Below are 22,318 nucleotides of genomic sequence, written 5' to 3' on the forward strand. Positions count from 1 at the left end.
GGCAGATGCGAAAAACGAAGGGGTTAACAGGAAGTTAAATATCCAGTTTGCTATCCTGCACTTGGGAAAAGGCAGACAGAATGATAAAGAAGAGAAGCACAAACACTGAGGCAGCTAAAAAAATGTTTAAGATGGTTAAGAGAAACGTTCAATATACACAGCAAGGAAGTTAAGCAAGGTTAACGGGCGGTGTTCCACGCCGGCGCCGGTGCGTGTGGGCTACCGCGTGGGGCCCGACTTGAAAACGATCTGCGATGACGACATAGTGCGCCGTGTGCTAATAGCTTCGTGTGCGCTGTGGTCTCGCCACTTAGGTGGCGTTAAAATGACAGGCCGCGCGAAGGTCGATTCCCTCGCTGCTGCTGCCGTGCTTCCTCACTCCAGGGTTTTGACAATGAGTGTGCGCGATAATCGAGCGAGATGTGTTCATGTTTGCTTGTGAGCGCGTGACACCATGGTCGTTGGTTTAGTTAGTAAGCGAACGTTCAGAAGTTTATACGGTCAACAAAACTGCTATCCTCGCTTCGTATCGCTGTCTACTATATTGCTATCCCGGTCGATGTTTTGCATTTTGGGCTACACTTCAGACTCCCTTTTTTCCTCTACCATCTAATGCTTTTCCCAACTGACCCAGCACGGAACGGAACTATATTATGGTGGGTAGTACACGGAACCGAACATTACGCCTTAAATAACCTACTTTTATAATCCAGGGAAACACGGGGCAAGGCGGGTGATGGAAATTCAAAACGATGAGCAAAACGAGGACAAGATGAAAGCAGGAGCCATATACGGCTCCCGCTTTCACCATGTTCTCGCTTTGCTCATCTACTTTTAAAATGCCATATGTCAAGCTACACCATCTTTCTCTTTTCTGGTTATAAGTTCCGGATACGGTTCCATCAGCAGCAGTTCGAGCATCAGTGGTAGTGGAAGATTCACGGGCACAACGGGCACTTCGAGTGGGTATACTGCTGCCACACACTTCCATATTGGCCGTCTTGCCGTTGTAGTTGAGCAGAACGTCCTTAGTTCGCCAACAAGAGCTCTTGCACATTGTTTAAGTCAGGTATCTTAAATGGTAATACCAAACAAGTGCCACGAAATTGGAGGGCAGTTGAAAACTCTGGCTTTTTATTTAAAGCGTCATTTCAAGTAGAGCTGTTGACGCCAGACATCGTTACCAGAGAGCCAGGCCAGCTATTACCAACCAATGAAGTAAACTAGAAAGGACCATTCAAGTAGCTTACGCTTGAATACCGAGAAATCTCGCACATTGTTCACTCTGTGGTACAACGGGATGACGCGCACCCCTTATATGCCTCCGTCCGCGCTCCGCAAAAGGCACCAATACTTTTCTGCCATTGCGCCACTATGAGAGCTAAGAAACATGATTGTTGTGTCTGGATACGCGCTCATTTTCCGTCATGGCAAGGGCATTAAAACCTTTGAACAAAAAAGCTTGTATCTGGGAAAAAAAGAAAGTTAGCGTTCTAATATGAGTTTCAGCATTATGATATTTAGCAGCATTAGGATATCATGAGAAAGAACTTCATATAAGAATAAAAGTGGGTTGGATCCCATACGGCAGACATTGTCAGCTCCTCACTGGAAGCTTACCGTTATAATTGAAATGAAAGTATATAAAACAGGGAATTTTACCGGTGCTGACATATGGGGCAGCGACTTTGAGACTCTCAAGTAAGCCTGAGAACAAATTAAGGACTCCGCAAAAAGCGATGGAACGAAGAATGGTATGCCTAACTTTAAGAGACAGAAAGAGATCCGTTAGGATCACATGGCAAACGGGTATAGACGATATTCTAATTGACCTTAAGAGAAAAAAAAATGGCACTGGGCAGTTCATGTAGTGCGCACATTAGATAACCGTTGGAACATTAGGCTGACAGAGTGGATACCAAGAGAAGGGAAGTGCTGTAGTGTACGGCAGAAGACTAGGTGGTGCGACGAAATTAGGAAATTCGCGCGTGCGAGCTAGAATCGGTTGGCGCAGGGCAGAGGTAATTGGAGATCGCAGCGAGAAGCTTTCGTCATGCAGTGGACAAAAAAAAATGTGCTGATGATATTGATGGTGATTTACCAGCATCATGCTTTAAATATTACGTCTAAATACGAGTGTGGGAACATCATACCTATTTCGTATATTTCTTCAACATGAAAATCTTATGGTTATTGCTCTGGCGCTGTCGGCGTAGTGTTCAGCCTTCATAACCACATTCATTTTACGACAATCACTATGGCAAGTTTTCCCGATTATTTCGCCAACGTCCTGTGATTACGCTAATCCTTTTGCGTTCTTCGGAATCAAAGCGGCAAACACACTGCTCTGATATTTTGGCGCCGATCGACATTTTCCATATACTTTAATGAACGCACACTCGACGAACTCATGCCATATGTGCAGCTAAAAAATATTTCTTTTGTATGGTTCCAGGCAACGGTGGAGGAGTCTCGGGGTCTTCAGGTAGCACCGGTGAGTGTGGCTGCCACTGCTTAAAAAGCAATCCTGATATTTTCTTCCAAGAAAAACTTGTACCAAAATTATGCAAATGCTATTGCTTGCGCAGCTTGAAAGTCACACGCGGAAATTTTTTAAGTACCTTTGTTTTTACAAATAGGGAGCATGACATATTCTTTTCTTGTTGTTGATGGTGCACATTGGATAGGCTTTCGCGAAATATCGTCCATGTCAAACTAAGCTGGTCTTTCTCTTGATCTCTCATCGCAAGCACTATTGCTACAACCCACAATTATGTACACCTTTTATAGCTTTCATTCATTTCCTAAAAATATTTTTGTCATATTTACTAGTCTTCTGCAAATTTTCTTAGCCACTTCTTAGGCTTCCCATAATTCGAATGTTCTAATACTTTTTCTCGCTCGGCTTTATATTTTACCTTTACTCTTTATCTGACATGTATTATGACGCGAAATTTGCGCAGCATACAGAGAATTTCATATTTTGTTTCCGTTTGAGGCTACGGTAGCTCTGCTGGAGGAGCCACAGGTTCTTCCAGCACCACCGGTGAGAACCGTTACCAACTCTTAGAGAAACAGGACCGGGTGTTTTCTTTCTGCTAACAGTGTTGTAGTATTGAGGCGTTTGAGTTTGTCTTGCAAATTTAGGCCACATATACTGAAATCATCGTAAGACCACCTTTTTCATGTGTGCGCAAACAAAACAACGAAAAATAATAAATACTACCGTAGGGTGAAATCCGGGCTCTCTATAGCGGCAATCGCTCCCCTTAGCATTCCTCTGGGAGCGCTATCATCATGCTCCGCGATTCGGTTGCGTGCGTTAGGACTCATTTATCCACTTTTCCTGCTTTGTGTACATCCATGCTCACATCTACGTTACGGAATCAGAGTTGGTCAGCAGAATGCGTCATTTTTGTTTTTCTGTTTCGTCTAGTTAATGCCCCCTGCCTGCTTTTTTAATAGAACGCCCTTACTCTCAGTGAATAAATAATGCTTTAAGAAGGAGCGTTCGTACATGCTACTTCATCGCGCATGCTAAAATCAGTCATAACATCACAATTTTCTGAAACTACCAAAACTATGGTAATTTTGTTTCTCATTCTGAACAAGGCATACACACCTGATGGAATTCACTTCGTCAGGAAGGGACATAGCAATTTCTCGTGCGTATCAAACGCTGTCGCCTAAACCCGCGATTCTCTAGATTACGGCTATTGCTGATGTCAGTTTGCTCTCTTTCTCCACTAATAAAATCCGGCATCCTTACGACTCCTTAAGCGTTCTTACGCATCCTTAAGCAGGCATTTATGTTTCCGGCATGAGCCACAGATCCGCTTTTATTTTACACTTGAATCAGGTTATGGCGGTGGTGGCTTTGGCGGGGCGAGCATCACTGGCGGATCATCGTCGGGCACATCGGGTGGTTCAGGTGAGTGCGGATAGAGATATCTGTTCTATGCATTACACGACCTGCCCAACTGTTCGTTTTAGTGCCAACTAGAGTATCAGCTGAACCCGTTTCTTCTGTCATTCATTGCCTATGTTCCGTAAAGCGAAACCTGTGATTTTCTGTTCAGCAACGCATTGTGCCGTTTTGATAGCTTCTTCTCTAGCCTGTTTCTTATTCTGAAATTTTTATTCTGAAACTTCCTTTTTTCTGTATCTCAAAAGTGGTGTGTGCTTTACAATTTCATTTGGACCCACTGCGATGAGTGCATACGGCGTTGTCTCGAAAGGCACAAGCTATACGTTTCAGCTCTGTGAGGTTGTAGACTCATTCCTGGCGGGGGGGGGGGGGGGGGGGGGCAGAGTGCAAAAGAAGTTCGTGTACGACGCTTTCCAAGCGATGAAAGAATATGACGTGATGAATCTTAACTCCGAGCCCCCAAAATAGCGTCTCACAGACTCCTAGTGCCGCTTGGGAACGTACGACCCGACCAGTTCTTTCATGGGGTGTATCCCGTTCTAATTTCGGTTTTGCTTCGACGCAGTTCAACACGCGGAACGGTGTTTGTTATGTCCATCCTTTCTAAGTACACAGGCGTCATCAGGCTTCCGCTCATCATCAGGCTTCCGGAGTGTAGTGGCATCAGTTACAGTAAGCGCTTCTCGAATTACAAAATGAATGAGTTGAGCTTTCAGAAAATAAGGTAGCAATAGAAACTGATTTGTTGTTGCTAATCGAAGTCCCTGAGAAAGACTGAACACATTACTCATACCTGTTATATCTTCTACATTGAAAGTTAACGATTGTGACAAGGTTACCAAAAGTAGAAAAAGTTAAATCGTGATGTGCGACTGTGCATGCTGACATGCCCAGGAAAAAAATCTCTATTAATTCCATTATACCTTTCGCCATGAGAGCTACACGTCACAAATGACTTCAATCGGCCCCAACAGGCTAGTCCACTGCCATCGGTCCCAGAAACAAGGAATACTAAGAACACACGTCTTTTGATGCAGAGCTCTTAATTTTCTTCTGTTTTGGCTAAGCCGCACAGTTCATGGGTGGCATTTGTCCATCAGTACAAACAGGGGATATCATGCAACGGAAACAGGTAATAATATTGGTCAGATATTTCATGTATTACGATAAATACTATATGTTCGTACTTACTAAAGGAGAGAAGTCGGGAGATGCTCGAAATGTGAGGAGGTTAAGAGGAAGGTAAATAACCAATTTGTTACCCTGCACTGCGGAAAAGCAGACAGAAATATAAAAGGAGAAGCACAAAGACTGAGGCAGGTAAAAAATGTTTAGGGCGGTCAAAGAAAACGTTCAAAATACACAGCAAGGAGGTTAAGCAAAGTAAACGGGCGGCGTTCTACTGCGGTGCTAGTGCTTGTGGGCTGCTGCGCGGGCCCCAACTTGAAAGCGATCTGCGGCGGGGACATAATTCGCCCTGTGCTGGTAGCTTCGTGTGCGTTGTGCTCTCGCCGTTTAGGTCGCGTTAAGGCGAGTGGCAGTACGAAGGTCGAATCCCTCGCTGCTGCTGGCGGGTTTTGTCACTCCTGCGTTTTGACAGCGAGTGTGTGCGATCATCGAGTGAAATGTGTTCATGTTTGCTGGGGCATGCGTGACACCACGGTTGTTAGTTCAGTTAGTAAGCAAACGTTCGAAAGTGTATACCGCCGATAAAACTACTATCCTCACTTCGTATCGCTGTTTACTATTTTGCTACCCCGGTCAATGTTTTGCCTTTTGGGCGAGATTGCAGACTTTCTTTTTTGTTCTACCAGCCAATGCTTCTAGCAACTTACCATGCACGGAACGGAACCATTTTAGGGTGGGTAGTACATGGAACCGAACCTTACAACTTAAATGACATACTTTTAAAATCTAGAGAAGACACGGGGAACGCCGGAGATGGAAATTCAAAACTATGAGCAAAGCGAGAACAAGGTGAAAGCACGAGCCATACGGCTCCTACTTTCACCTTGTTCTCGTTTTGCTCATATTAAAATGCAATATTTTAAGCTACACCATCTTTCTCTTTTTTGGTTACAGGTTCCGGATACGGTACCATCAGCGGTGGTTCGAGCACAAGCGGTAGTGGAAGACTCCCGGGCATGAGTGGCACTTCGAGTGGGTATACGGCTGCCACACACTTCCATATTGGCCGTCTTGCCGTTGTAGTTGAGCAGAACGTCATTAGTCCGGAAACAATAGGTCTTACAGGTTGTTTGAGCCAGTTATCTTAATGCTAATACGGAACAACTGCCACGAATTTGGAGGCCAGTTGAAAAGTCTGGCTTTTGCCTTCAGGCTTCATTTCAAGTAGAGCCGTTGACGCGAGACTGCGTTGCCAGAGAGCCAGGCCAGCTATTACCATCGAATAAAGTCAAGTCGCAAGGACCATTCGAGCAGCTTACGCTTGACTACCGAGAAATCTCGCACATTAGTTGTTCACACTGTGGTACACCTAGAAGACGCGCGCTGCTGATGTGCCTCCCTCTGCGCTCTGCCAAAAGGCACCAGTACTTTCATTTCATTTTGATTCCTTAAAGGCCCCGTAACGGGGTATTACATAAGGGGTCCGCCAATCCGCCACTATGCGAACTAAGAAACATGATTGCTTTGTCTGGATACGCGCTGATCTTGCCATCATGGGAAGGGCATGAAAACTTTACAAACAAACAAAATTTGTGTCTGGGATGAAAAGAAAGCTCGCATTTTTATATGAGTTTGAACATTATGATATTTAATAGCATTAAGATATCATGATGAAGGAATTAATAGAAGAATAAAAATGGGTTGGATTGCATTCGGCAGACATTGTCAGCTCCTGACTAGAACCTTACCGTTAGGATTGAGAAGGATGGTATGCAATCAGTTCATTTTACCCGTGCTGACATATGGGGCAGACAGTGGGAGACTGTCTAAGACGCTTGAGAACAAGATAAGGACCGCACAAAGAGCGACAGAACTAACAATGCTAAATCCATAACTTTAGGATACAAAAAGAGAGCGGTTTGGATCAGAGAGCAAACGGGTATAGACGATATTCTAATTGACATTAACAGAAAAAAATGGTTCTGGGCAGGTCAGGTATTGCGCCGATAAGATAACCGTTGGAACATTAGGGTGACAGAATCGGTACCAAGAGAAGGGAAGCGCAGTAGAGGACGTCAGAAGACTACAGGTGGTGCGACAAAATTAGGTAATTTGTGGGTTCTGGTTGGAATCGGTTGGCGCAGGACAGGGGTAATCGGAGATCGCCGCGAGAAGCCTTCGTCCTGCAGTGGGTAAAAAAATGGGCTGGTGATGATGATGGTGATTTACCAGCATTATGCTTTAAATGTTACGTCTAAATACGAGTGTGGGAAGATCGTGCCTTTTTTGTATATTTCCTCAACCAGCGAATCTGATGGTTATAGCTCTGGCGCATTCGGCGTAGTGTTCAGCCTTCATAGCCACTTCCATCTTACGACAACAACTATCACAAGTTTTCCATATTATTTCGCCAACGTCCTGTGCGCAAACCCTTGTGCGTTCTTCGGAATCAAAGCGGCAAACCCAATGCTATGATATTTTGGCGCCGATTGACTATTCCCAAATACCTTAATGAGCGTATACTCTACGAACTCGTGCCATATGTATGGCTAAAAATTTCTTTATTCATTTTGGTTCCAGGCTACGGTGGAGGAGCCTCAGGATCTTCGGGTAGCGCCGGTGAGTGCCGCTGCCACCCTTGAGAAATCACTGCTGAGATTTTCTTCGAAGAAAAACATGTATGAAAATTATGCGAAAGCTATTCTTGCGCAGCTCGAAAGTCATACGCGCAAATTTCTCAAGTACCTTTGTTTTTACAAATACTGCCCACGAAACAGTTTTATTGTTGTTGATGATGCATATGCGATAGCCTGTCGCGAAACATTGTCCATGTCAAACTAAACTGGTCTGTCTCTTTATCTCTCATCGCAAGCACTATTGCTGCAACCCACAATTCTGTACACCTTTTATAGGTTTCTTTTTAATTTCCTAAAAATATTTTTGTCATATTTACTAGTCTTCTTCAAATTTCCTTAGCCCCTTATTAGGTTTCCTATAATGTAAATTTTTTAATACTTTGTCTCACTCGGCTTTGGATTTCAACTTATACTCCTTAACTGACCGGTATTATGACTCCAAATGTGCGCAGCATACAGAGAATTTCATAATTTGTTTCCGTTTCAGGCTACGGTGGCTCTGCCGGAGAAGCCACAGGTTCTTCCAGCACCAGCGGTGAGAACCGTTACCAACTCTTAGAGAAACAGGACCGGGTGTTTTCTTTTCGCTAACATTGTTACAGGATTGAGGCGTTTGTGCTTCTCTTGCAAATTTTGGCCACATATGGTAAAATAATCCTAACACCACATTTTTCATGTGTGCGCAAACAAAACAACAAAAAATAATAAATACTACCTTAAGGTGAAATCCGGGCTCTCTATAGCGGCAATCGCTCCCCTTAGCATTCCTCTGGGAGACCTATCTCCTTGCTCCGCAATTCGGTTGCGTGCGTTAGGACTCATTTATCCACTTTTCCTGCTTTGTGTACATCCATACTCACATCTACGTTACGGAATCAGAGTTGGTCAGCACAATGCGTCATGTTTGTTTGTCTGTTTCGTCTCGTTATTGCCCCCTGCCTGCTTTTTTAAAGGAACGCCCTTACTCTCAGTGAATAACTAATGCTTTAAGAAAGAGCATTCGTACATGCTACTAAATCGCGTATGTTAAAATCAGTCATAACATCACATTTTTCTGAAACTACCAAAACTATGGTAATTTTGTTTCTCATTCTGAACAAGGCATACACACCTGATGGAATTCACTTCGTCAGGAAGGGACATAGCAATTTCTCGTGCGTATCAAACGCTGGCGCCTAAACCCGCGATTCTCTAGATTACGGGTATTGCTGGTGTCCAGAGTGCTCTCTTTCTCCACTAATAAAATCCGGCATCCTTACGACTCCTTAAGCGTTCTTACGCATCCTTAAGCAGGCATTTATGTTTCCGGCATGAGCCACAGATCCGCTTTTATTTTACACTTGAATCAGGTTATGGCGGTGGTGGCTTTGGCGGGGCGAGCATCACTGGCGGATCATCGTCGGGCACATCGGGTGGTTCAGGTGAGTGCGGATAGAGATATCTGTTCTATGCATTACACGACCTGCCCAACTGTTCGTTTTAGTGCCAACTAGAGTATCAGCTGAACCCGTTTCTTCTGTCATTCATTGCCTATGTTCCGTAAAGCGAAACCTGTGATTTTCTGTTCAGCAACGCATTGTGCCCTTTTGATAGCTTCTTCTCTAGCCTGTTTGTTATTCTGAAATTTTTATTCTGAAACTTCCTTTTTTCTGTATCGCAAAAGCGGTTTGTGCATTACAATTTCATTTGGACCCACTGCAATGACTGAGTGCATACGGCGTTGCCTCGAAGGGCACAAGCTCTACGTTTCAGTTATGTGAGGTTGTAGACTCATTCCTGGGGGGCGGGGGGGGGGGGGCAGAGTGCGAAAGAAGTTTGTGTACGACGCTTTCCAAGCGATGAATGAATTTGAAGTGAAGAATCTTAGTTCGGAGCCCCCAGAATGGCATTTCACAGATTCCCAGTGCCGCTTGGGAACGTACGGCCCAACCAATCATTTTATGAAATGTACCCCGTTCTTATTTTTGCTTTCTTTCGACCGCAGTTCAACACTCGGAACTGTGTTTGTTATGTACATCCTTTCTAAGTACACTGGCGCCATCAGGCTTCCGCTTCAAACACCACATCCTCACCGTATTATTTCTTATTAGTTATGCCTCAAAAGTCCTCTGGTCGAGGGCATTACTTTAGAAGTGAGTGGCAAAAACGACAGAAGTAGTGTGGATCGGGTGTGAGCTCAAGCTTTCGCATCTTTGAGCGCAGATTTGAAGTAGATGTTGTTGGCCACGAGAGCAATACAACTTGGATGGCAACTCGCCCTGCGAAGTATGCACAAAAAAGGACGGCTGAGAAATTGAGCCTTACATATGCAGGAAAAATGCACATCAAAAGAAAGAGCCTCACGTGATCAAAAGTTTTTCGGAGCCGCCCTCTATGACGTCTTTTACATTGAAGTCATGGTTCTGAAGCGTAAAACACCAGAATTTAATTTAGTTCCTCTTGAAATCACAAGACCTGATTAGCGTCAGCTCCAAATTATAAACAGTTTGCATGTAATAGAAGAATAGATGGTCTTTTAATGTAACCAATGAGCTCACCTGATAGTTCCCTAATTATTTTTTTTTAGAAGATTGATCAAATCTGCTCGCTCCCCACAACGTCCATTTGCCGGTGCTGTGGCTTCGACGAGAAATTCAAAAATAGAGTGTAGTGGCATCAGTTAGAGTAAGCGCTTCTCGAAAGACAAAATGAATGACTTGAGCTTTCAGGAAATACGATAGCAATAGAAACTGATTTGTTTTTGCTAATCGAAGTCTCTGAGAAAGGCCGAACACATTACTCATATCTTCTAGATTGAAAGTTAAGGATTGGGACAAGGTTACAAAAAGTAGAAAAAGTTAAGTCGTGATGTGCTACTGCGCATGCTGACATGCCCAGAAAAAAAATCTAATTATTCCATTAAACCTCTCGCCATGAGAGCTACACGTCACAAATGACTTCATTCGGCCCCTACAGGCTTGTCCGCTGCCATAGGTCTCAGAAACAAGAAATACTAAGAACACACGTCTTTTGATGCAGAGCTCTTAATTTCCTTCTGTTTTGCCTAAGGCGCACAGTGCATGGGTGACATTTGTCTATCAGTACAAACAGGGGAAATCATGTAACGGAAACCGGCAATAATAACGGTCAGATACTTCAGGTATTACCATAACTATAGTATGGTCGTACTTTTTAGAGGAGAGAACTCGGGAGATGCTCGAAAGACGAGGAGGTTAAGAGGAAGGTAAATAACCAGTTTGCTACCCTGCACTGCGGAAAAGGAGATAGAAAGATAAAGAAAAGAAGCACAAAGATTGAGGGGGGCAAGAATGTTTCAAATGCTTCAGAAAAACATTCAAAATACACAGCAATGAAGTTAAGGTAAGTTGTCGGGCGGCATTCTACTCCGGTGCTGGTGCTTGTGGGCTGCCGCGTGGGGCCCAATTTAAAGCGATCTGCAACGGGGACCGAGTGCACCGTGTGCTGATAGCTTCGTGTGCGCTGTGCTCTCGCCGCTTAGGTCGCGTTAAAGCGAGGGGCAGCACGAAGGTCGATTCTCTCGCTACTGCTGCCGTGTTTTGTCACTCCAGCGTTTTCACAGCAAGTGTGCGCGGTCACCGAGCGAGATGTGTTCATGTTAGCTTGTGGGCGTGACACCGTGTTTGTTAGTTTAGTTAGTAAGCAAACGCTCGCAAGTTTATGGGTCCGATAAAACTGCTATCCTCACTTCGTATGGCTCTCTACTATTTTTCCATTCCAATCGATGTTTTGCCTTTTGCCTTTTGGGCGAGACTGCGACTTTCTTTTTTCCTCTACCTGTCAATGCCTTTTCCGAACTGACACTGCACCGAAGGCAACCATTTTACGGTGGGTTGTACACGGAGATGAACCTTATGTCTCAAATGACGCACTTCTTTAGTGGGATATGTCAAGCTGCACCATCTTTCTCTTTTCTGGTTATAGGTTCCGGATACGGCTCCATCAGCGGCAGTTCGAGCACTGGCAGTAGTGGAAGACTCCCGGGCCTGAGTGGCACTTCGAGTGGGTGTACGGCTGCCACATACTCAATACATAAATACTGGCCTTGTTGCCGCTTTAATTGAGTAGAACATAATTACTTTGGCAACAATGGCTCTTAAAGGTTGTTTGTGTCAGTTATCTGAAATGCTAATACTGACCAACTGTCACTAAATCGGAGACAAGTTGAAAGGTCTGGATCTTGCCCTAAGGGTTCACTTCACCTATACACAGCTGTTGGCACCAGATTGCGTTACCGCAGAACCAAGCAAACTATTAACAGCTGATGAAGTCACGTTGAAAGGACCATTCGAGCAGCCGGCGCTTCAGTGCCTAGAAACCCCGCACATTGTTCACTCTGTGGCGCAAAGGGACCAGGTGCGCTGCTGATATGCCTCCCGTCGCGCTCAGCAAGAGGCAGCACTTCCTCTCTGCCACTGCATATTTATCAGAACTAATAAATTGAACTATTGTGTCTGAACCAAAACATTCTGATTACCTCGCACGCGCCAGAAAAACAGGATCCCCGCGTTCATTGCGCTGTCATGCGCAATTTTATGATAGAGTAAGAGCAGTGAGCTTGGACTAGTTGGTTTTTACTTAAATGCATATTTATTAGTGCCAAATGTTTAGACGCAGGTAAAAAACGAACATGACAAACGCTACACTCTCAACTACTAAATTTACAGGGAAATTCCAACGATAGAGTTAGTAGTTGCAAGTCTAGCATTTGTCCACGCGTTTTTTAGCTAGCTCTAACTTTTTTGTGCCAGTAGACATGCTTTGCGACAGAGAATCATTTCCCTCACTCTGCTGCAACGGACGCGGCGGTCACTGATCGCACGTTCCTAAGTGCGGTAGCCACCGGTTTATACGACGCCACGCCCTCACCAGCGTGGTCCTTTTCATTGTTAGAGACCTAAGCAAACACCATAATCTAGAGCGATATTTCGGCTCAACCGTTGTTGCAGCATATTCACTTCGTTTTCTCTTTTATTTTTCAGCTTCGGGCTTCGTTATCTCCGGTGGGCATAGTGGAAGTCTGCCTGGTGCCTCAGGTTCTGGTGGGTGTACCAATATTTTCGTACAAACCCTTTTTTACACGCTTAAATGAGCAGGACACTAAGATTTTTGAAAAAACAATCGCTTGTGCCTGGGATGAAAAGAAAGTTCGCATTCTACACTGAGTTTCAGCATTATGATATGCGACAGCATCATGCTTTAAGTGTCACATCTAAATAGGAATGTCTGAATACTCTGCCTTTTTATTATATTTCCTCCACCAGCGAACCTGATGGTTATTGCTCCGGTGCAGTCGGCGTCGTGTTCAGCCTCCATACCCACTGCCCTTTTACGACAAGCGATATTGCTACTGTTCCCGATTATTACGCAAATCCTTGTGTGTTCTGCAGAATCAAAGCGGCAAACCAAATGGTCTGATATTTTACCGCCAATCGACTTTTCCCGGGCGCCTGAATGAACGTATACTTGACGAACTCGTCTGGTGCCATATGTGCAGCTAAACATTTCTTTTTCTGTCTTTCTTTCTTTCTTTCTTTCTTTCTTTCTTTCTTTCTTTCCTTCTTTCTTTCTTTCTTTCTTTCTTTCCTTCTTTCCTTCTTTCTCTCTTTCTTTCATTCTTATGGTTCCAGGCTACGGTGGAGGAGCCTCGGGATCTGCGAGTAGCTCCGGTGAGTGCTGCTGCCGCTGCTTAGAAATCAATCCTGATATTTTCTTCCAAGAAAAACATGTAGGAAAACAATGCAAACGCTATTGCTTGCGCAGATCGAAAGTCGTATGTGGAAGTTTTGTTAAGTACCTTTGTTTTTGCAGATAGGGAACATGAAATAGTTTTCATTGTAGTTTCTCCGGCACATGGAATCGTCTTTCCAGAAATATCGTCGATGTCAAACTAAACAGGTCTTTCTGTTTATCTCTCATCGCAAGCGCCGTCGCGGCAACCCACAATTATGTATACCATTTATTAGCTTTCCTTGATTAACAAAAAAATTATATTTAATAGCTTCTTCAAATTTTGTTAGCCTTTATTAGGCTTCCAATAATTTCAATTTTTTTATACTTACTTTCGCTCGGCTCTGAACTTAAAGTTGCATTGCTTAACTGACATGTATTATTAAGGGAAATATATGCGCAGCAGACAGACAATTTCACATCTTGTTTCCGTTTCAGGCTACGGTGGTTCGGCCGGAGGAGCCACAGGTTCTTCGAGCACCGCAGGTGAGAACCGTTACCATCTTTTAGAGAAAGACAACTAGTTGTTTCCTGTTTAGTAACAACGTTATAGAATTAAGGCGTTTGTGTTTGTCTTGCAAATTGTAACACCACCTTTTTCATAAGTGCGCCAACAAAATAATAAAAAAAAACTAAATAAGCGGTTCAGACGTAGCACTTAATACAAAATGAAAACACAATGCTGTGGCTACCTACGCCTTCCTTTTCTGCCTTATCGGCAGCGGCACTTGAAGCTTTTTGAAGTTCACCAATCAGACAAGTCCTTGTCGTTGATGCTCATAAACCTTCAATTTTATTCTTCTCCACAAAGAAGCTGCCACACGACGGTCGCTGCTAAAGCGGATACTCCATTGGCTGAAAACATTGCTGACAGCAAAGCTTGCTCCAAGATGCTTGTATTTAAAAAGCGGCGCTGCAAAGTTGAACCAGAGCGAGAAGAACAGCTCATACGACACGCATCTATTTCGACGCAGTACTAGAACAAATAGGGGGTGTACATTGTGGGCAACAGCGCCATGCGCAATGAGCATTGTGCAAACTGAGCTTGGCACGTGCGGTCCATCTGTTAGTACCTTTCCTAGGGAACCGATTAAGCTAATTTTTTAGTTGTGAGCCATGTTTCCTAATCAAACCTCTGTCAGTAATAGTTAGCCACTCTGTCAAAGGGATTTTCTGCCCATGCACTTTCTTGGTAATTTCTACTCAAGAGTTTTTATGAACGACTACTGAGTAAATTTTATTTAAGGAGACAGTACCCGAGGCTGCTGCAAAGCGATGAAATTATCACCCAGGATAATTCACGCCTTTAGTCACAGAGCCAACGTATCCAGTGTATACGCACTTGGAAAATGTTCGTGCTACGATGCACAAAACAATTCAGCATTCCCATAAGTTAAATGTATCTACGAGGGCGAATCAGAAAGTCTTTGCCCTCATTTTTTTAGCCAAATTGCGGATGTAAAGGCGACGTGGACGTATCCATTCTCAACGGCGGACCTTGAAACGGCCTTAGCTGCCGGTAGCTGCGCGGCATGGCGCTGCTGTCAGTTGTTGAAGATAACGGTTGTGCTTCGCAGGTCCACGGCGTACATGAAACGAAGTGGGATTTATTTCTATAGAACAAGGGACGAACGCCCGTCGAAATCCGCAGGATAATGCAGCCCACGTATGGGGAAAGGTGTCTTGCTTTGTGAAGCGTGAGGTGGGGGGGGGGGGGGGGGGTGAGTTCGAAAAAGGCCGTGAATCCAAGACAGCGCTCCGATGGTGGTTCCACAGTGAGCCGGACGAATTCTACCACAGGGGCATCTCAAATTTAGTTCTGGGATGGGAGAAATGTCGGAAATGGGGTGGAAATTATGTGCAAAATTCTGTAAGGTACGTAGAATAAGGCGTATATTTGTAATTGCTTGCGTGTACCTTACTTTGTCTAATAAAATATAGGGGAAAAGACTTTCTGATTCGCACTCGTAGCATGCCTTCGGTCGACAGCAAAGCCCGAAATTCGATCGTGTTAGCAATATATGAAGGATACGACCGAGAAAGCGGCCGAGAAGATGCTCCTAGAAACGCTCAGAAAACACGGGCAAGAGAACACCTGCATTATCGCAGGCAAAAGATTGGAATGGTGGAGTCTGAAAGAGGGTATCAGGCTTTAACGTCACCTGTTTCTGTACTTGGCTCTCTCTCTCTCTCTCTCTCTCTATATATATATATATATATATATATATATATATATATATATAACGAGGAAGAAAGAGTACGCCGTACGTTGAATAAGCACAGTCGTGCTCTTTTTTTTCTGCATTTTACTCCCGGGGCCAGCGTGATTTCCTCAAGCAATAACTATATATTAGTGAAACATTTTTTTTTCAAGACACGTGCAGCGTGCACGTCCTCTCTCTCTTTTTTTCTTTTGTAATTGTGCGAACAACATGCATGCAGATTTATCGGTTTCCCCGTTTCGTCTCTTACTATAGATTGCTGTTCGACCAATACAGCTCATTGGTTATTAGTAGCACTCTGCCCTGTCGCTTTCTTTCCTTCCGTATGATTTGTGCCCTCAAGTGAGGTTTTTCCTCGACGAAGACAAAAAAAAAAAAAAGAAACACTAGGCGAAAGGTGGCACGAGGCTCGAGCGCCTTGCTACAAATGTTATCGCCGCTAACACTGGACGAAACATTCAGTTTAGTGTAGTTAACACTGTAGGCTTATTCCTTAACCAACATAATTTTGTCAGGGCAATATTTGTAGCCATATCCACCTCAAAGTATGACGCGTTGCTGTCAGTACTCGGAAAAGCATGTTCAATAAAGACTTCCTCGCATTCGTTGACAGTTCACGCCTTCTGCGATTCGTCGTCGTCTCGTCGCTCCGTGATGTGACAAATGTTAGGACCGTGTTTATATGCCGTCATTTCGATTACATAGTTTATGTCAGAGCAATAATAATATATACTTCAGCATCAGCGTCATTGACGAAGCGAAGAACAGGGAGAACGATGATGTCACTCAAGATACTGAAAAAAGAAGTTGGCCATGTCTGCTTCCTTTAAGCTCCCCATTGGGAATCTTTCTTGTCCTTTTTTTTTTGGCCCGGGTCGTACTCGGCTCGTTGTAGTTTATCAACAAAAATAAGCTACCACTGTCATTGATTGCTTTGCACATCAAACAAAAATGAAAAAAAGGAAACTGCGGATGCGTAACAGGTAAAAAAATCTGTAATGCAATGTCGCCGCCTATAGTTCTTGATGATGTACAGTTACTGGCGTCGGTAAGGGCGAATTCGCTTTCTCCATAGTTGAAGTCGCTCCCCTGAGCCTTTCGTTGGGTGTCCTGTCACCTCAGTACGCAATTCTGTTGCGTCCTTTATGACTGATTCATCCGCCTTTGCTGATATGTGTACATCCATACTCACATCTACGTTACGGAAGCAGAATTGGTCTGCACAATGCGTCAGGCTTGTTTGTCTGTTTTTTTTTTATTCGCTAATGCCGGCTGCCTGCTTTTTTTTTTAGACGAACGCTATTATTCTGGGTGAATAAACAATGCTTTAAGAACCAGCCTTCGTACGCGCTTCTAAATCCCGTATTCTAAAGCCATTCATAACATCAAAGTTTTCTGAAACTACCAAATAAAGGTACATTTGTTTCTCATTCCCAACAACTTGCACACTTGATGGGATTAACTTCATCAGAAATAACAGTTTTTCACGCTCATTCAACGCTGTCGCCTAAACCCACAATTCCATAACTTACTCGTATTGCCTGTGTGAGTTTGTTATATTTCTCCACTACTTCTAAAATCCGGCACCTTTACGACTCTTCCGTGCCCACTCGGTGTGCGAATGTGCGATAAAAAACACGCATTTATGTTTCCGGCATGAGCAACATATCCCGATTTTTTTTTATTCAGGTTATGGCGCTGGTGGCCACAGTGGTGCGGGCGGCGCTGGCGGGTCACTGTCGGGTACACTGGGTGGTTCAGGTGAGTGCGGATGCCACACCTTTAACGAAGCGTATATTGCCAGTATTGCCAGTGCCAATGAACGTTGCTCGAAAACATGCGCGCATTACTCAATAAATAAATTGCTCCATAATTACTGAATAATTACTCAATAATAAATTACTTAGCAAACTTACTCAATGAATAAATTTGTCATTTAGAGTAAGAAAAGAAAAGAAAATATTACTTTCCTTCGCACTGTTCGTAACCCCAGGCACGCCGATGTTGTCTGCGCAACGCAATGCAGGCCCTCAAGAACCGCCATAGCAGCCCCTAGTTTCTCTCAAGAGCCATCACTACCATCCGAGCCTGTGTCACGTAAATTCACCAGTCACGCCTAAGCTTAATAGAATCAATAACATTCATTCGCAGCATTTTAGCGGCTGAAACGGTTTTTTCTGTTCCTGTTCAGTGCACGAAAGTGTTATACCTAAAATGCATTCTTTATAGTGTATGCGATCAACTCTTTATTTATTTGTTTTTTCTGTATTTATCTCTTTTCTTGAAGGCTATGGCTCCGGGGGCATTGGCGTTGCTGGTGGCGCTGGTGGCGCTGGTGTAACAGGGGCGGGAGCCTCAGGTGGTGCAAGTGAGTGGATTTTGCACCCCGTTTAGAAATGCGAAAAATTGCTACATGTTTAAATTAATGTGGCTGTGAAATATTGGGCAGGTCTGCATTGGCAGGGGCAGTAGGGTAGTTTGCAATTTAGCTTGCAACGTACATTCTTGTCACTGATAACGCATTAAAAGCCTACCTCGTAGCATGATAACGAACTTTGTGAATTGATCCTTTAAATTTACTATAAGACTCCAGTCAGTAATGATGAATATACCTTATATAACATACCGCTATATGGAAAGAAATGTATTTTACATAACGAAGCCACTTCTAGTACTTTCCATGTTAGATTGTTAAGCATGTGACTGTAGCTTTATGATCACATATAGGTTTCCTGGTAATTTTTACTGGAGAACTTGAACGCGACATTTTACCAACAAATAAATTCGATGCACTGTTAAAAACATGGGCGCAATGGACACCTAGAAAGCCTTGTCCGTGCCTCATCTGAAAATATTATTTCTCTCTGTCGTTTAGGTTTTGGCGGCATTAGCATCGGAGGCAGTACAGGCGGTGAAGGAACATGGGGATCGAGTGGATCAGTTGGTTTAGGTGAGAAGAACTTCCTATTTTCACACAAAAACAAGGCATCCTGATGGTACGCTGTGTGCGTGTGTGCGTGCGTGCGTGCATGCGTGTGTGCGTATGTGCGTGTGTGCGTGTGTGCGTGTGTGCGTGCGTGCGTGTGTGTATGTGCGTGTGTGTGTGTGTGCGTGCGTGTGTGTTTGTGTTTGGGTGTGTGTATGTGCGTGTGTGTTTGTGTTTGGGTGTGTGTGTGTGCGTGCGTGCGTGCGTGTGTGCGCGCGCGCGTGTGTGCGTGCGTGCGTGCGCGCGTGTGTGCGTGCGTGCGTGCGTGTGTGTGTGCGCGCGCGTGCGTGCGTGTGTGTGCGCGCGCGTGCGTGCGTGTGTGTGCGCGCGTGTGCGCGCGTGTGCGCGCGTGTGCGCGCGTGTGCGCGCGTGTGCGCGCGTGTGCGCGCGTGTGCGCGCGTGTGCGCGTGTGTGCGCGTGTGTGCGCGTGTGTGCGCGTGTGCGTGCGTGTGCGTGCGTGTGCGTGCGTGTGCGTGCGTGTGCGTGTGTGTGTGTGTGCGCGTGTGTGTGTGTGTGTTGGCCACGTAAACTCGGAACATACTTCACGAGAGAGTACGTTAATTCCTGAATCAAAGTAAAATACGCCGCAAGTAGTTACACCAACATAGAGGACTGTCTTCACAGCCTTCGTCATCATAGAAAATTGAAATACTCCTGCATTGATATCGGCTTCCCCGTTGCCTAATGAGTTCGTAAATGCGAGAAGAAATGTACTGAAGTTCTGTTTCCGTATATAACTTTAGGGGGCGGCGACCTCGGAGGTGGAGCTGAAGCAGGGTTCGGAGGCAGTAGTGGAGGAGGATATTCAGGTGAGTTACACTAATCTCTGCTTTTCTCAAATAGACCCTACAATGGGATATGATGCTTTATGGAGATTATATTTTCTATACGCAATATTTGGTAACTCGCAGCTATTTACTGCACAGAGGATACTTTCTATCGATGGGCGCATCAGTAAGAATACACTAAAAAGAAGGAAGGCAACGAAGCTAGCCAAAGGAGCATGAAGTTTAGGAAAAGGGCAGTGATAAGGGGGAGGAGCGTAGGGGGGTTTGCGCACTTTCACGAACCATTTCATCCTTGGCTAAATTTACATGTAGGTGGAAAGATTCGTCAGTGTTTCCTTAGATCCGCTTGCGAAAACAGTCGACTTATGATAACTGAAAGAAATAACGTGATATTGCCGCACATAAATTATGTACTACTTGTGCCGTCACTATATAAGGCAAACTCGGCCACCTGTGCAACTCTCTCTATACCGTACAACCTTTTCTCAAAGGATACTGGTACTACTAGTGAATAATAGAGGATTTAAGAACAACTATTCGTACACATGAACAACGCCCGTATTCTAAAATTCGACATAACATCACAGTTAGAGTACAAAATATAGAGTACATTAAATCAAAGCTTTTTTTTATGCGACCCATCCCAGACTTGCTGAAGCGTGGCTGCTGGCTGTACGAATGCTGCTACTGTCTTGCCAAATAGCTCATACTTTAAAAACATTTGAATTACGTGCCCGATGCTGGCATTGAACCTGGCCCCCCATAGCACAATGCGCTAACCATTGAGCCACAATCGCACGTCTACTTCTATTGCGCCAACGCCCACTGGCTGTCTGAGATTATCGCCGCATGTAGATTATGATGATGATTTCGAACGTTGAAGAGAATCGACAACCAGCGTCCCTCCTATTTTGTTCTCTTTACTCTCTGAAATTTTTCTGTTCCTTCCGAACGCGGGAATGCAGCTGTCAATAATCGAAGAAGCCCAGCTTTCTGCAATGACTTCCATGCTCTGGCACACACCCACAACGAGGGATTGACCAGGAAGGGGCGTTATACATTTTAAGTAAACTCGTAGTAATGAAGGAATGCAAGAGAATACCTTCTTCTTTCCTTTCTTTCTTTCTCTCTTTCTTTCTTTCTTTCTTTTTCTTTTTTCGTTCTTTCCTTTTCTTCCTTTCCTTTCTTTCCTTTCCTTCTTTCTTTTTTTTTTACATTGCGCAGCTTCGGTGAGCGAGAGCATGTTCCGACGGGCCAGTTCACGGTACACCAAACACACAGGCATAAACTGTGCAACATTTATAGCATTTCATCACACAAATCCCAAGATGTGCGTTGTACCTCCGTAATTCTTTTCTCCTTAGGTCACAGCAGTATATATGGAGGAAGTGTGATGGAGGAACACAACGATTTCAGATGGATGGGGTAGTTGGGGTACCGTGAGTTAAAGAATTTCCTTAGAAGAGCCAACCCTCCCGGTTGCCTTATTAATCGCGTAAACCTTAACTTAAGCAAGCCTCTGGGAACTGTGGATCTGCAAAAAAGTATTCCATTCGGTAAAAAATTTCTTTAATGAATGGTTCTGTGCACATGTTCACGAAACTGTCAAAATTTCTAAGCGAGCAGAATCCTATCACGTTATTAGACTGCTGGCATTGTTTGGAAGTGTACAGGTATATCGAAAGTTCCTCAAAACCAGATAAACATTGACAGAACCCTATAAATCACTCGACTCGAGAATGAGACTCAACCAAAAATGCAACAATGCAGCGGGTGATAATTAAACGTAGCTGACTAATTTCGCGGTAGACCTGTTTCTTGATGCTTTGAAATTTGTCTGTACATGTTTCACAGCACACAGGGGCATTGAAACATAGGCAATAATTTGATTGAAGATGTTTACTTGGCGCTATTTCTTTATTTCACTTCCGAGTTTCTTGTTAGAGCGAAAGAAAATAAACTAGACAAATCCAACGCACATTTTGGAATTGATTTGAAGAGAACCTTGCGCAATGTTTGTGCTTAGGTTTATCGCTGTTCGCGTCCCAAAAAGAGCTACACTTTAAAATTGTACGCTTTTATGTCCTGCAGTTACGCAGTGGGTTACGAGGGGCGTTGTAGTAGAAGCCGCTAGAATACCTTTGACCATGTGGGATTCTTTAACAAGCACATAAATGTAAAGACAGGAGCGTTTTCACATTGAATGACCATAGGAGTTCTGCCACCATGAACTGAACATGCGTCCTCGGCAGCTGCATGATATAAAGCCAATGAGCCACAAATAAATCTAGGTGCCGCGCGAAGGACGAGGACTAAGAGAGACGACACACACTGCGATGACGTGTGCAGTTTCCTGTAGTTGTTGTCGTTCGCCCGCTAAGGGGTTTTACTTATGAATAACCAACCAGCCGAAGCTTTCCCCAACGAGCCACTGTGGTGGGTAAGATTGAATAAAGGGTGCCTATATACCTGCACACTCCAGATCCAACAACCGTGTTAGAATGGTCGTATGCAATCGGATAAATATTATCATACAACTTAACGTGGCAGTCTTATTGTTGACCCACTGAATGTACCCACAACTCTGAAGGCGATTCTTCATAAGCGTGCCGAGGTGTCACAATTCAATTACGCCCTACAATTTTTTGTAGGCGTCGGCGGCGGTTCGCAAGGTGGCTGGAACGTATCACGACCGGCTTGGAATGGGACTTTGGGTGAGTGCGGCGGTCTCTTGTTTTCAAAACGGAACACTGTTCGGATACCTGCTTGCTGCAGAAAAGAGTTGAGCAGCAATGCTTCCTGCACAAGTGGTAACTACGGAGCAGGTAAACTACAATTTACGCTATAATGATTTCCAGTCGAAGCCTGTAATGGCGCAGGAA

The 22,318-nt window shown here is 44.3% G+C and overlaps 1 protein-coding gene and 1 long non-coding RNA gene across 18 annotated transcripts in view; one reads left to right on the top strand and one right to left on the bottom strand.

Annotated features, from left to right (window-relative positions):
* Positions 1–22,318, bottom strand: part of LOC129385288 (uncharacterized) — a 482,098-nt gene that overhangs the window by 446,995 nt on the left and 12,785 nt on the right. The window lies entirely within an intron of this gene.
* LOC126533097 (uncharacterized) overlaps positions 1–22,318 on the top strand; it is a 99,341-nt gene that overhangs the window by 71,876 nt on the left and 5,147 nt on the right. For 12 of the 17 annotated variants that reach the window (XM_055071790.2, XM_055071793.2, XM_055071796.2 and 9 more), the window contains 16 exons: positions 2,456–2,494; positions 2,999–3,046; positions 3,860–3,931; positions 6,011–6,088; positions 7,637–7,675; positions 8,180–8,227; positions 9,042–9,113; positions 11,635–11,718; positions 12,693–12,752; positions 13,341–13,379; positions 13,879–13,926; positions 17,352–17,423; positions 17,950–18,030; positions 18,538–18,612; positions 19,392–19,457; positions 22,088–22,150. In XM_055071790.2, coding sequence (XP_054927765.1) covers positions 2,456–2,494; positions 2,999–3,046; positions 3,860–3,931; positions 6,011–6,088; positions 7,637–7,675; positions 8,180–8,227; positions 9,042–9,113; positions 11,635–11,718; positions 12,693–12,752; positions 13,341–13,379; positions 13,879–13,926; positions 17,352–17,423; positions 17,950–18,030; positions 18,538–18,612; positions 19,392–19,457; positions 22,088–22,150 — 984 coding nt within the window. The remainder of the gene's footprint in view (positions 1–2,455; positions 2,495–2,998; positions 3,047–3,859; positions 3,932–6,010; positions 6,089–7,636; positions 7,676–8,179; positions 8,228–9,041; positions 9,114–11,634; positions 11,719–12,692; positions 12,753–13,340; positions 13,380–13,878; positions 13,927–17,351; positions 17,424–17,949; positions 18,031–18,537; positions 18,613–19,391; positions 19,458–22,087; positions 22,151–22,318) is intronic. The other 5 variants (XM_055071792.2, XM_055071794.2, XM_055071799.2 and 2 more) reach the window with 5 other exon arrangements.

Source organism: Dermacentor andersoni, chromosome 7 (genome assembly GCF_023375885.2).
Source record: "Dermacentor andersoni chromosome 7, qqDerAnde1_hic_scaffold, whole genome shotgun sequence".
Classification (NCBI taxonomy): Eukaryota; Metazoa; Arthropoda; class Arachnida; order Ixodida; family Ixodidae; genus Dermacentor; species Dermacentor andersoni.